Genomic DNA, 10,828 nt, shown 5'->3' with positions numbered 1-10,828 from the left:
AAGATAGTGAAGGAGTGCTCCAACAAAGGAGAATGGGCGTGACTGACGTAGTGAGGGGCGACGTAGCGATGTGGTATCCTGAACAATTTTAATATTTTTAACGTTTGACAATGTATATGATAGATACATATTTTAGTTATTTTAATGTGTGAACATGGCATGCAATGAACTGGTTTGACGTGGATAAGTAAGCACCTGAAGATGGCATTATTATGCCGAAACATGTAGTGCGAGGGAGAGAAGGAAATAAATGAGTGTATGCACTGCAAGACGGATTAAATAAATCGTGTACAGTCTTTGTGGATTAAAACACTTACTTCTTAGATATGAATTCTGTGACCTGCGGAAGTCTGTTGATAGTTCTTGTAATGTTGCAGCTAACGATGAAACAACATTGTAAGAAAGTCTCTGTTCTTGGCGCCCACCTGTAGTACTGTGACTGCGAATTTGCTGTATCAGACGATGGACTGTACCAATTATCTATTGCAACAATCAAGCATATACAATAAATTATACCAAATGAAACATATCAGCTCAGATATATAAAAATTATGCTAAGAGAGAAACAAGTTTTTCTTTGTTAAAATCTTTTCAGGTTCTTAACGTACACTTATGTAATCAGAATATTATTTACTACATATCACATTTTTCCCGCCATTTGAATACTGTGCTGCAAGAATGTGTAGGTCTAACTTACAGTCTTGTTTCCCATCTATAATGCAACAGTATTAATTTAACAATAATTCACATTTAATTCACTAAATGTTCATTAAATGTTTAAAATGTCATTAAAATATATGTACATGCTATTTTTGTGTATGTAGATGTTGTATTTTTTGTACTTACATGTCCTACTGAGTGTGCCGCTCGCTTAGTTGTGTGTATCTAGTATTGCTGTGTGTTCCTTGTACTGATTCTGGTGTAAGTGTTCTCGCTTAAATATCTTTCTAGGTAGAGAGTGTACTGCTATCTATTGTAAAGTTCATGTACTGTGTGGAATACAGGATTATTGGCTTTGATGTGTGCATGTTTCATGTGAAAGTTATTCCTACTAATTTTGTAAATCTGATATTTTTCTAAGGTGTTTAAGTATCTGCTCATCCTTCCTGTCCTTATGACGTCCATAGTATCTGTTATTGTTCCATATGTATGCCCCATGGCTAATACATGATTTGAATAGCTGGAATTACTATTATAGCTAAGCGATACTTAGTGTTCATTACAACAAAACAAGACAAAAATGAAAAATAAGATAAAGAAGAAGGGAATATATTTAATATGTTTTTTTGTCATATCTACATATATTTGTATTTCTCAGGATACTACAACTGCCTATGAAATGTGTTGTTACTCAGAATCTGAGACTGGAAGTGTGCAACTGATAAACCTAAACAACAAGATTGTTCTGTTTGTTTCTCATCACAAGTCACAGGTCACCACAACTGTGTGTTTTACAACTGTGAGATCACTCTTGACAATTTCAGGAACAGTGAAATCATAAACACTCAGATATATGACGTATAAGATGATAAATCATAACAAATTTTAATATATAAATTTTATTATAGTACATGATGAATATACATTTTATATCATTTCATAAACGACACATGATGGCGAGCAGTGCAATAGTTTAACGTAAATAACACACCTGAGGATGGCAGAGTGGTGCTGAAACATGTAGTGAAGTGACAAGTGAGATTATGTGCACTAGAAGATCGTCAATACATACACATCATGGACTCAGATCTCCTATGACATGAATTTTTTCTTATAGTCACTTTCAAGGTACTGCATTCACTAGGCAATTGAAAAACCAACATTATCTTATGGCATTGACTCATGAACATTATGACCTGGAGAAAAGTGATATCTGCTTGAACTTATTACTTCATGTGGGGCACACGGTAGCGTAGCTGGTTGAGGCATTATGCTACAAGCCGGTAGGTCACGGGTCCACAGGTAAAATCATAGTTTTTATGTTATCAGACAGCAGACAAGAAGACCAAAGGTTTGGAACTGAATGGCAGCAAGCATAACCTGAATTCAATTTCTTAACTTCTCCTGAATCAAATTCTGATTTGCTATCATTGTTCTCAAATATTTGAAGTCAGCCACATTTTCGAAGGATCTGTTAGTTATCTTCATGTCATGATTTTGCTCTGCATCCTGGTGATGAGATAGCAACATATATTTAGGTTTCTCTGCGATTATTTCTAGACCAGCCTCCTTACTAAGATAAATTAGATTTGTTTCATTCTGGTCTGTCACACTAACAATTACAAAGACAAAACAATTCCGTCCAGTGTGACTATTTAAGTTTTACTTCTTGAAAATAGATAAATTAGATCTTCATGTTTTTCTTTATGGTATTTATGTATCTCCCAAGTGATTTACATCATCAGCATAGACCAGAAGTAGATGAGTACCATTAAATTTTAGTCCCATGTGGTTTTTCTGACCTTCCTAATGGCATATTCTAAAGCAAAATTGAAAAGCAGTGGCAACAAAGCATCACCTTGTTTTAGACCATTCTGAATAGGAATCTTATAACACAAAACGTTTACCTATACAGACTTCACTATAGGTTTCATTTAAACACATTTTAATCAGCCTAACTTCCTTCATGGGTACCCCAATTCTATGAGAATACTGTACAATACTTCCCTTCTAACTGAATCATAGCCTTTCTTGAAGTCTACTGTCTCATTTGACTCCCGTGTTTTCTGCTGTATCTGATGAATGCGAAAGATCTGATCAGTAGTTGATCTGTTACAATGAAACCCACACTGATGATGCCCAATAATTTCTTCTACATATGTACTTAACCTTGAGAGAAGGACACTGGATAACATTTTGTTGTAACCACACCATTGAAATCCTTCCCCTCCCCTTTTTTATTTCAGTAGCTAATAGAGTCAATAATAAGAATTTATGAAGAAACAAAGGTTTAAGACACTGTAAAAACAAGCAATAGGTGATGAGCAGATAGACCAAACTTGTGCGGACAAGGACATCAGCTAGTCCTTGCGTCCAAGCATCTGGTGTTATTTTCCAAAAGGGCAGAAAATGCTACTTCAAGAAACCCCACTGAGTTTCTTTAGAAATTGAGAATTTGACTTATAGCGGCAAGCCACTTTGAGAATTCGAGAAGTGACAGTTATTACCAGCTGCAAGTCAAAAGTGGGAGTGCCAGGAGATCATTAGCGACCCCTCATAAGTTGCATCACTGCCAATTTCGCCGTTTGGTCTTTTAGGGCGAAATTCCCTTAAAAACAATGTCATTGGCCGGAATAAAAAATTAAGCCAACTCCCCTTATTTGAATCAGCCTATCAGGGAAATTAGGAGGAGAGGAGACTAGGCAGATAGAACTCAGTTAGGACCTCTGGCTCGGCAGAGAGTTCAGTCTAAAATTTTTGTCGTCTATCAACTTCTGAACTTGGCGGAGGCAAACCCTGCATCACACAAGCTAAAAGATAATTCTAAGAAGTACAAAATGACTCATATTGAGATTTAGCTTAATCCATAAGAGGACAGTTATAAGTCAAGCTGATTGAGTGCATTTTTGTGTAAGTGTAACACCAGCTGCTTGTAAGCTGAAATTAAATCAGACTGTCAGAATTTATGCAGCCGAGTGTCTTTAAGAAGAACAACAATAAAGTGTTATGGTGGTACAGTCAATTGTGTTAATTAGAGGTGCTTCACCTTCACTTGTCCGAGCCTGACCCATATTTGAACTGAAGAGAGACTCATCTCCACTGTCTTGTCAAAACCACCGTCAGCTTTCACAAGCTCACTCCCCCCCCACTGCTATGAATTGTAAACAGTCTCTAGCTGTTTGCTGGTGCCCATACTATCAGATCCCATCATGAAATCCAACCCCCAATAATCTCAACGGAAGAAGCGGTGGAGCCAGGTCAAGCCGAAAGCAGCTATGACCTAGCAACTTCAGCAGTGGCAATGCCAGGTAGGGCAGCGTCAAAGTGATCATCAGAGCAGAGGGGCCAATTGCCATTGACTCCCATTCCCTGCACTACCATTCAGATGGAGCCGCAGGCAGAAGGGCAACAAAGGGGCAGGTATATTATATGATGTTGATAACAGTGATATCCCATGATAATTACTACAGTCAGTTTTATTGCCCTTCTTGTAAATTGGTGCAATAATAGACTCCTTCCACTGATCAGGAAATTCTTTCTCATTCCAAATAGAATTAATTAGCTTATGGACCTTAGAATGTAATATTTCACCTCCTGGTTGAATCAGTTCTGCCACAATTTGATCACTACCTGGCAATTTATACTTTCTTACATTTTGCAATAGCAATTCCAACCTCAAAAAAACTAGGATCAGGTACTAATGGCTCAGATGTATGTCTATCTGCCTAACATCACTGACCCCATGTACATTACAATAACTGAGAGAGGTAGTTCTTCCATCTATTCAAAATGTGGGATTCTGCAAGCAGATCACCATTTTCATTATTTACTAAGATACCCCTAGATTGGTAACTCTTCTTAAATTCAATTATTACTCCAATATTCTTGCTCTTATTGTTCATTGCAAGCTCATTAATTTTGTCTTTCAGATATTCCCTCTTTTTGTTCCTGAAATGTCTGCTGGCTTCACGTCTTATACTGTCCAGATTATCCCCACTTATTTCAAATGGATTCTATAACCACTGCAATTTGGCTTGTTTCCTTTGATCTGATAATTCTGAGCATCTTTCACTGAACCATGGCTTATGCTTCTTCAATTCACAATAGCCTAGACCAGGCATGTCAAACTCAACTTGTACCGAGGGCCACCTCAGCCCTATAAATAATAGTCCAGGGCCGCACTTCAAAATAGAAATATACATTAGATTTTGATACAAGGAAATTTAATTCTATTTATTATTTAGGAATAATTTCAATATAATTACCTAAAGTCACATATCTTACAGTTTTAAAAAGTAAGAGAATGCCATTTTTGACAAGTATCAAACAACTTTTCAATATGTAAAAAGAGAGATTGCACAAGAAATTATGTTAGAAATAGCAAACATTGAATTTCCTGCAGCCTACTAATTTATGTCTGCGTGAGACTTCTTGTCTTCTGGTCTGCTGGAAAATTGTCTTTACAAAAAAATATTTCTACTAAAATTTTAGTATTGATTTTAATATCAATTAGCTTTAAAAGTTGAGGGGCCGCATTTTGTGGCTATGGGGGCCGCACATTTGACACGGCTGGCCTAGGCTCTCTTTGGGTGAAATTTTTATATTCTAACACTAGCTGTGCCTGGCCACGCCTTGCTGTGGCTAAGTCTGCCCGTTCCTTCCCAGCTTCATTTGAAATTACTCGACGCGTTGCTTCCGCTTCGCGAGTATGACGACCTAAGCTTGTTCTTCTGTGAGGCATTATTTGGACGAAATATTTCAATTCAAACGCATATCAATTGACACAGCTCAATCCCACTGCCAACTGCACTGAAAAATAAGGAGAACAGTTAAGAAAACGAAATGAAAAACAATGAAAAATAAACTATACTCACGCAATGAACGCTATGGTAAACGACACAGCCCAATTCTGATCGCATCTTCAAGTCTGGCTGCACGTCGCTCTGCTGCTTCCTCAGCATGTATTTGAGCCTGTCTTTGTCTCTTTTGCTCGTTCGCTGATGCCCGTTCTTCTCCAGTTTGATTTGCAAATACTCGACGCATTGCTTCCGCTCAGCGAGTACGACAACCCAAGTTTGATCTTCTGCGAGGCATTATTTGAATGAACTAAAGCAAATCGATTGCACTGATGAAGAAAAAAATGATACCAACGGGCCACTGTTATTGTGTTTCCATGGAAGTATACCCTAACTGTTCTAGCGTTACTATTGAAACGACTGCTGTGAATGCAACGTTGAGTCAAAATTTCGAAGCGCTCGGACGGGATAGGGAATACATTATCAAAGAGTCAGTTTCATCTGTTGCTTAGGAAATGCTAGCAACGGGCCACTGTTATTGTGTTTCCATGGAAGTATACCCTAACTGTTCTAGCGTTACTATTGAAACGACTGCTGGATTTCGAAGCGATCGGTGAAGAACTTTCGGAGATCTTCGATAAGAGAAAACGAACATTTACATTTCTATTTAAAACTCTTCGGAGCTGGACTATTATAACCTGGTTTCGGACGCAATAGAAGGCACAATCTGTTGTTAGCAACGACTCACTGTTATTGCGTTTCCATGGATCTTCGATAAGAGAAAATGAACATTTACATTTTTATTTATATAGAAGATAGATAGATAGATAGATATATAGATAGATAGATGAAAATGACACAGCCCAATTCCAAGGAAATGTCACACGAAAAATTAAATCAAAATGAAAATAAATTGAAACTGTTTATATTATCATATATTACATTATCAAAGAGTTAGTTTCATCTGTTGCTTAGGAAATGCTAGCAACGGGCCACTGTTATTGCGTTTCAATGGAAGTATACGCTGTTCTAGCGTTACTATTGAAACGACTGCTGGATTTCGAAGTGATCGGTGAAGAACTTTCGGAGATCTTCGATAAGAGAAAACGAACATTTACATTTCTATTTAAAACTCTTCGAAGCTGGACTATTATAACCTGGTTTCAGACGCAATAGAAGGCATGATCTGTTGTTAGCAACGACTCACTGTTATTGTGTTTCCATGGATCTTCGATAAGAGAAAATGAACATTTACATTTTTATTTATATAGAAGATAGATAGATAGATAGATAGATAGATAGATAGATAGATGAAAACGACACAGCCCAATTCCAAGGCAATGTCACACGAAAAATTAAATCAAAATGAAAATAAATTGAAACTGTTTATATTCGGCGTTGGCTATCCCAAGACTAACTCCTTCGGCGCTTACCTCCAGGCTCTCTTCCGTATCCCTTGGCATCTGCCCCGAGACTGACTGCTTCTTGTTCAAGGTGGGCTATTTATACCTCGGCGGATGGTGTGATTTCACTCGGAATCTCTTGTGATACTTGTGACCTCGTGATACTGAACAGTCGCCGAAGCTAAACTCTCTTATACATATAGCCAGCGCTCGGATGGGATAGGGAATACCTTATCAAAGAGTTAGTTTCATCTGTTGCTTAGGAAATGCTAGCAACGGCAAACTGTTATTGCGTTCCCATGGAAGCATACGCTAACTGTTCTAGCGTTACAATTGAAACGACTGCTGGGTTCGGAACATGTGGCAGGTATTTACCTGTTTTTACCTGTCACGGGTGTGACATCTACATAACAGGCACACAGATACACGTGCGTGTTCGAATGCAACGTTGTATCAAAATTTCGAAGCGATCGGCGAAGAAGTTTTGGAGACCTTCGGTAAGACTCAAACGAACATTTACATTTTTATTTATATAGATTTTCCCAAGCTCTATTAATCTTCACTTCAGCATCTAAGTTTTCCAAAGCTGCTAATCTACTTGAGATTTCAACCCAATACTGCTATTTAAACTCTACCTCATTTAATTTCTTGAGACTGAACTTCTCCCTATGAAATCTGTGTGATGTTTGTTTACTCACTGCCAATCTCTCCCTAACTTTTGCCACCACCAGACTGTGGTCAGTATCACAATCTGCTGCCCTGCATGATCGGACATCAAGTATACTTGAATTCTGTCTGCTGTTTATCAAAATATGGTAAATTTGGCTGCGCATTTTTCCATCAGGAGATGTTCAAGTAAATTTATGAATGTTACGTGGGAACATCATACATTTTAAAAGAAGATTTTTGGATGTGGCGAAGTTTACTGCTCTAACTCCATTATCATTACTAATTTCGTGCAAACTCTCATTTCAAATTGTTGGTTTGAAAATGTCTTCCCTACCTATTTTGGCATTGATATCCCCTAACAAAATTTTCATGTGGTATTTAGGAAATTTATTGAATACATGTTCTAGTTCTTCATAGAACCTGTCCTTCATGTCATCAATTTTGTCCTCTGTTAGGGCATGGACATTCAGAACGATGATATCACACCAGCGACCTCTTAGTGTTATGTATGACATCCTATCACTAACAAACTTTACCATCTTAACTGCTGATATGATTCTCTTATGTACCCCACAAACAAACAAAAAAAACCTAATTCATGATTCTCATTCCTGTGTCCATATAAAAATGTACATCCATCTGCTGGTTTGGTGTCCCTTCTGACCTCCTGTACTACCATTAAATTTAACTTATAATATGAAATTACTTTCGCAACTGTCATGAGCAAATTTGCCATATACAGACTTCTTACATCCCACATACAAAATCTCATGACCATTTTCCTTAGCTTAGGTTGTTTGTCCAAAGAATCTGTCTGAGAGCCTTTGTGACATTTTGTGAAAAGCTCATTTTTTGTGGTGAGTTGTTAGCCTCATGCCAAACTCCCAAGCTGGAGGACCACCCCTTGTCGGTTGTCTGTAACTGCCTGTTCAATATATTTGGAGCTACCCTTCATATTTGGAGGCTGTCTTCTCCATCTGCAACCTGAGGATATGCCATGCCATGGTGACTAGACATGGAAACCTTACTTTTCATTGAAAAAACCTTATAAGCAGAGTATAGACAAGTTATAAAATCTGAGAAGGAACTTCTCATGAGGCTCAGTATTGGTGAAATATAAACTGCAGGTAACATGCAAATGTCAGGAAGCATGATACTATTTACATGTGGCTACTTTACTGCAAAAATCTTGCTGAGCCTGTAAAAGCAGAAATGTAAATCTCACAACACACTCAATAGGACATTCATGCCTAGGAATACCTCATTTATGTAATAATTACTTTAAATTCCTTCTACAGACTACAACATAAGAAACCAACCTCACCCTAGTGATTTCTTGTGTCAGAGCTTCAATTTGTTGCTCTTCATCAGATGAATCATCTAGAGTTGGCCGATGAAGGTGTCTAGTGTGAAGTGTGTCAAGATCATGAATTTTGGCTCGTAATCGAGTCAGTGAATACTGAGCCTCCTCTAATCCATCAGCCCATGCAGGTGGCATCCGCGATTCTCCTGCTCTGCGAAGTTCTATGCCTGATTCAATATCTGCGCCAACCAGGGCCATTCGATCTGTCACTTGCTGCGCATACATAAATTTATATTTATATAATACTGCAGTGTGCTTACAATGAATAACTTGTAAAATATATGAATTCTGTGGCATCCACCTCCTGTATTGGAAGCATATAATGATAATGTATACGGTAGAGTTGTCCCTGTGTTTAACAAATTAAGCATTATGCCATGAAGGCATATGGGGGAGTGGATATATTGATCCAGATTTTCTTGACCTCGGCACTAGCCGGAGGTGAGTTAATGATAATATGACATTTATTAATTCCAGAATGTAACCTAGTGTATACAGTGAGCCGGGACAGCACAGTCGGTATAGAGACTGGCTACAGGCTGGACAACTAAGGGGTCGGAGTTCAAGTCCCTGTGGGGGCAAGAATTTTCACTTTTCCATGTCGTCAGGACCGGCTCTGGGGTCCACCCAACCTCCTATCCAATGGGTACTAGGGGTAAAGGGGCAGGGGCATGAAGCTGACCACCCACCTCCAACTAATGCCATGGTCAAGAAAATGTGGATCTATAAATCTACTGTCCCATACGCCTTCATGGCGTAGTGCTTAATTTGTTAAGCACGGGGAGAACTTTACCTTTTTTTATACCTAGTGTATGTATATATAGTATCCGGGAAAACATACATAATACTTACTTGTTCAGAATAAATATGCCTACTTTGCATAGCATTGTTTCGCATCAAAATGAAAACCTCTGTGAGACAACGGGATGCCATTTTCGATGTCCTATTACTTGTCAAACACTTATCATATTTCGAAGAAAGGTTAAATGTCACGCATACCCCTATTGTAGCCTGTTACTACACAGCTGACTTTCCGATAAAAACGAGTAAATCAATTGTGTGGTCGCTGTCGTCGACACCAGCACCGTGAAACCCCGATGTCAATGGTTGGCAAATGGCCGCCATGACACCTCGGTACGATGCTGCTGCCATCTATTTTCAGCTTACATGAACTAAATTTAGAATGGCCTCCAGGGCCGAGAGCACAATCGGTAAGAAGGTATGCTACCTTAGCAACTATTTTGAGTGCTCCCTTTCACCCCCCTTTCAATTCTTTTTTTCGCGTCTTGCAAAAAATACTTTTACAACCAGATCTCTTGTATTGCAGTCCCACCTTCCTTCTGGCGTTCCCACCAATATCCTATATGCATTCCTCGCCTCCCCCATTCGTGCTACATGCCCTGCCAACGTCAGCCTCTTCGACTAGTGATATTGAGCACAGTTTTGAACTCGAGTCGACTAGTGAAGACGGAGACTCCTAGTGCGAGTGGAACGGCGAAATGGAAATTGTGTATATCAGCGATACCGCTTTATTGTATGTATTAAATGTAATTAAGAGAATCTGTAACCAAAGTTCTAAGAAATCCAATCAACCGAAGAAGAACCCGTCATTTTTCGTCATTCATACCACCCTAAATATGACAATTTTATATGTACTAAACGAATTAAATACACATATTAAACTAAAGAACTCAATTTTTTCAGATGTTTATCGAAGTTCTGTGTGGGCTCCATTGGTGGCTCTGCGAACTTTTAAACGGTATTCCATTTCCTGCCACAGTTGACCAAGAACACCAGGAATGACAGATGCAGCGGCTTCTCTGATTCCCTGTTTCAAGTGTTGAATGTTGTGAATATGAACACTGTAGATGATTTGTTCCACATGCCCCCAGAACCAAAATCCAGGGGTTTCATCTCCGGAAAGGGTAGGGGGTATT

At 38.6% G+C, this 10,828-nt stretch overlaps 1 protein-coding gene across 2 annotated transcripts in view; it reads right to left on the bottom strand.

Moving 5' to 3' along the window:
• Positions 1 to 10,005, bottom strand: part of LOC111874949 (syntaxin-16) — a 79,139-nt gene extending 69,134 nt beyond the window's left edge. For both annotated transcript variants that reach the window (XM_033755657.1, XM_023870838.2), the window contains exons 1-3: positions 9,744 to 10,005; positions 8,853 to 9,104; positions 318 to 480 (exon numbers count right to left, since the gene is read on the bottom strand). In XM_033755657.1, the coding sequence (XP_033611548.1) occupies positions 318 to 480; positions 8,853 to 9,104; positions 9,744 to 9,824 (496 nt within the window). In that variant the 5' untranslated portion in view covers positions 9,825 to 10,005. The remainder of the gene's footprint in view (positions 1 to 317; positions 481 to 8,852; positions 9,105 to 9,743) is intronic.
• Between the last annotated feature and the right edge of the window lie 823 nt (positions 10,006 to 10,828).

This window comes from Cryptotermes secundus, unplaced genomic scaffold, assembly GCF_002891405.2.
Source record: "Cryptotermes secundus unplaced genomic scaffold, Csec_1.0 scaffold712, whole genome shotgun sequence".
Lineage (NCBI taxonomy): Eukaryota > Metazoa > Arthropoda > Insecta > Blattodea > Kalotermitidae > Cryptotermes > Cryptotermes secundus.
This window is presented reverse-complemented; position numbering and strand designations above follow the sequence as displayed.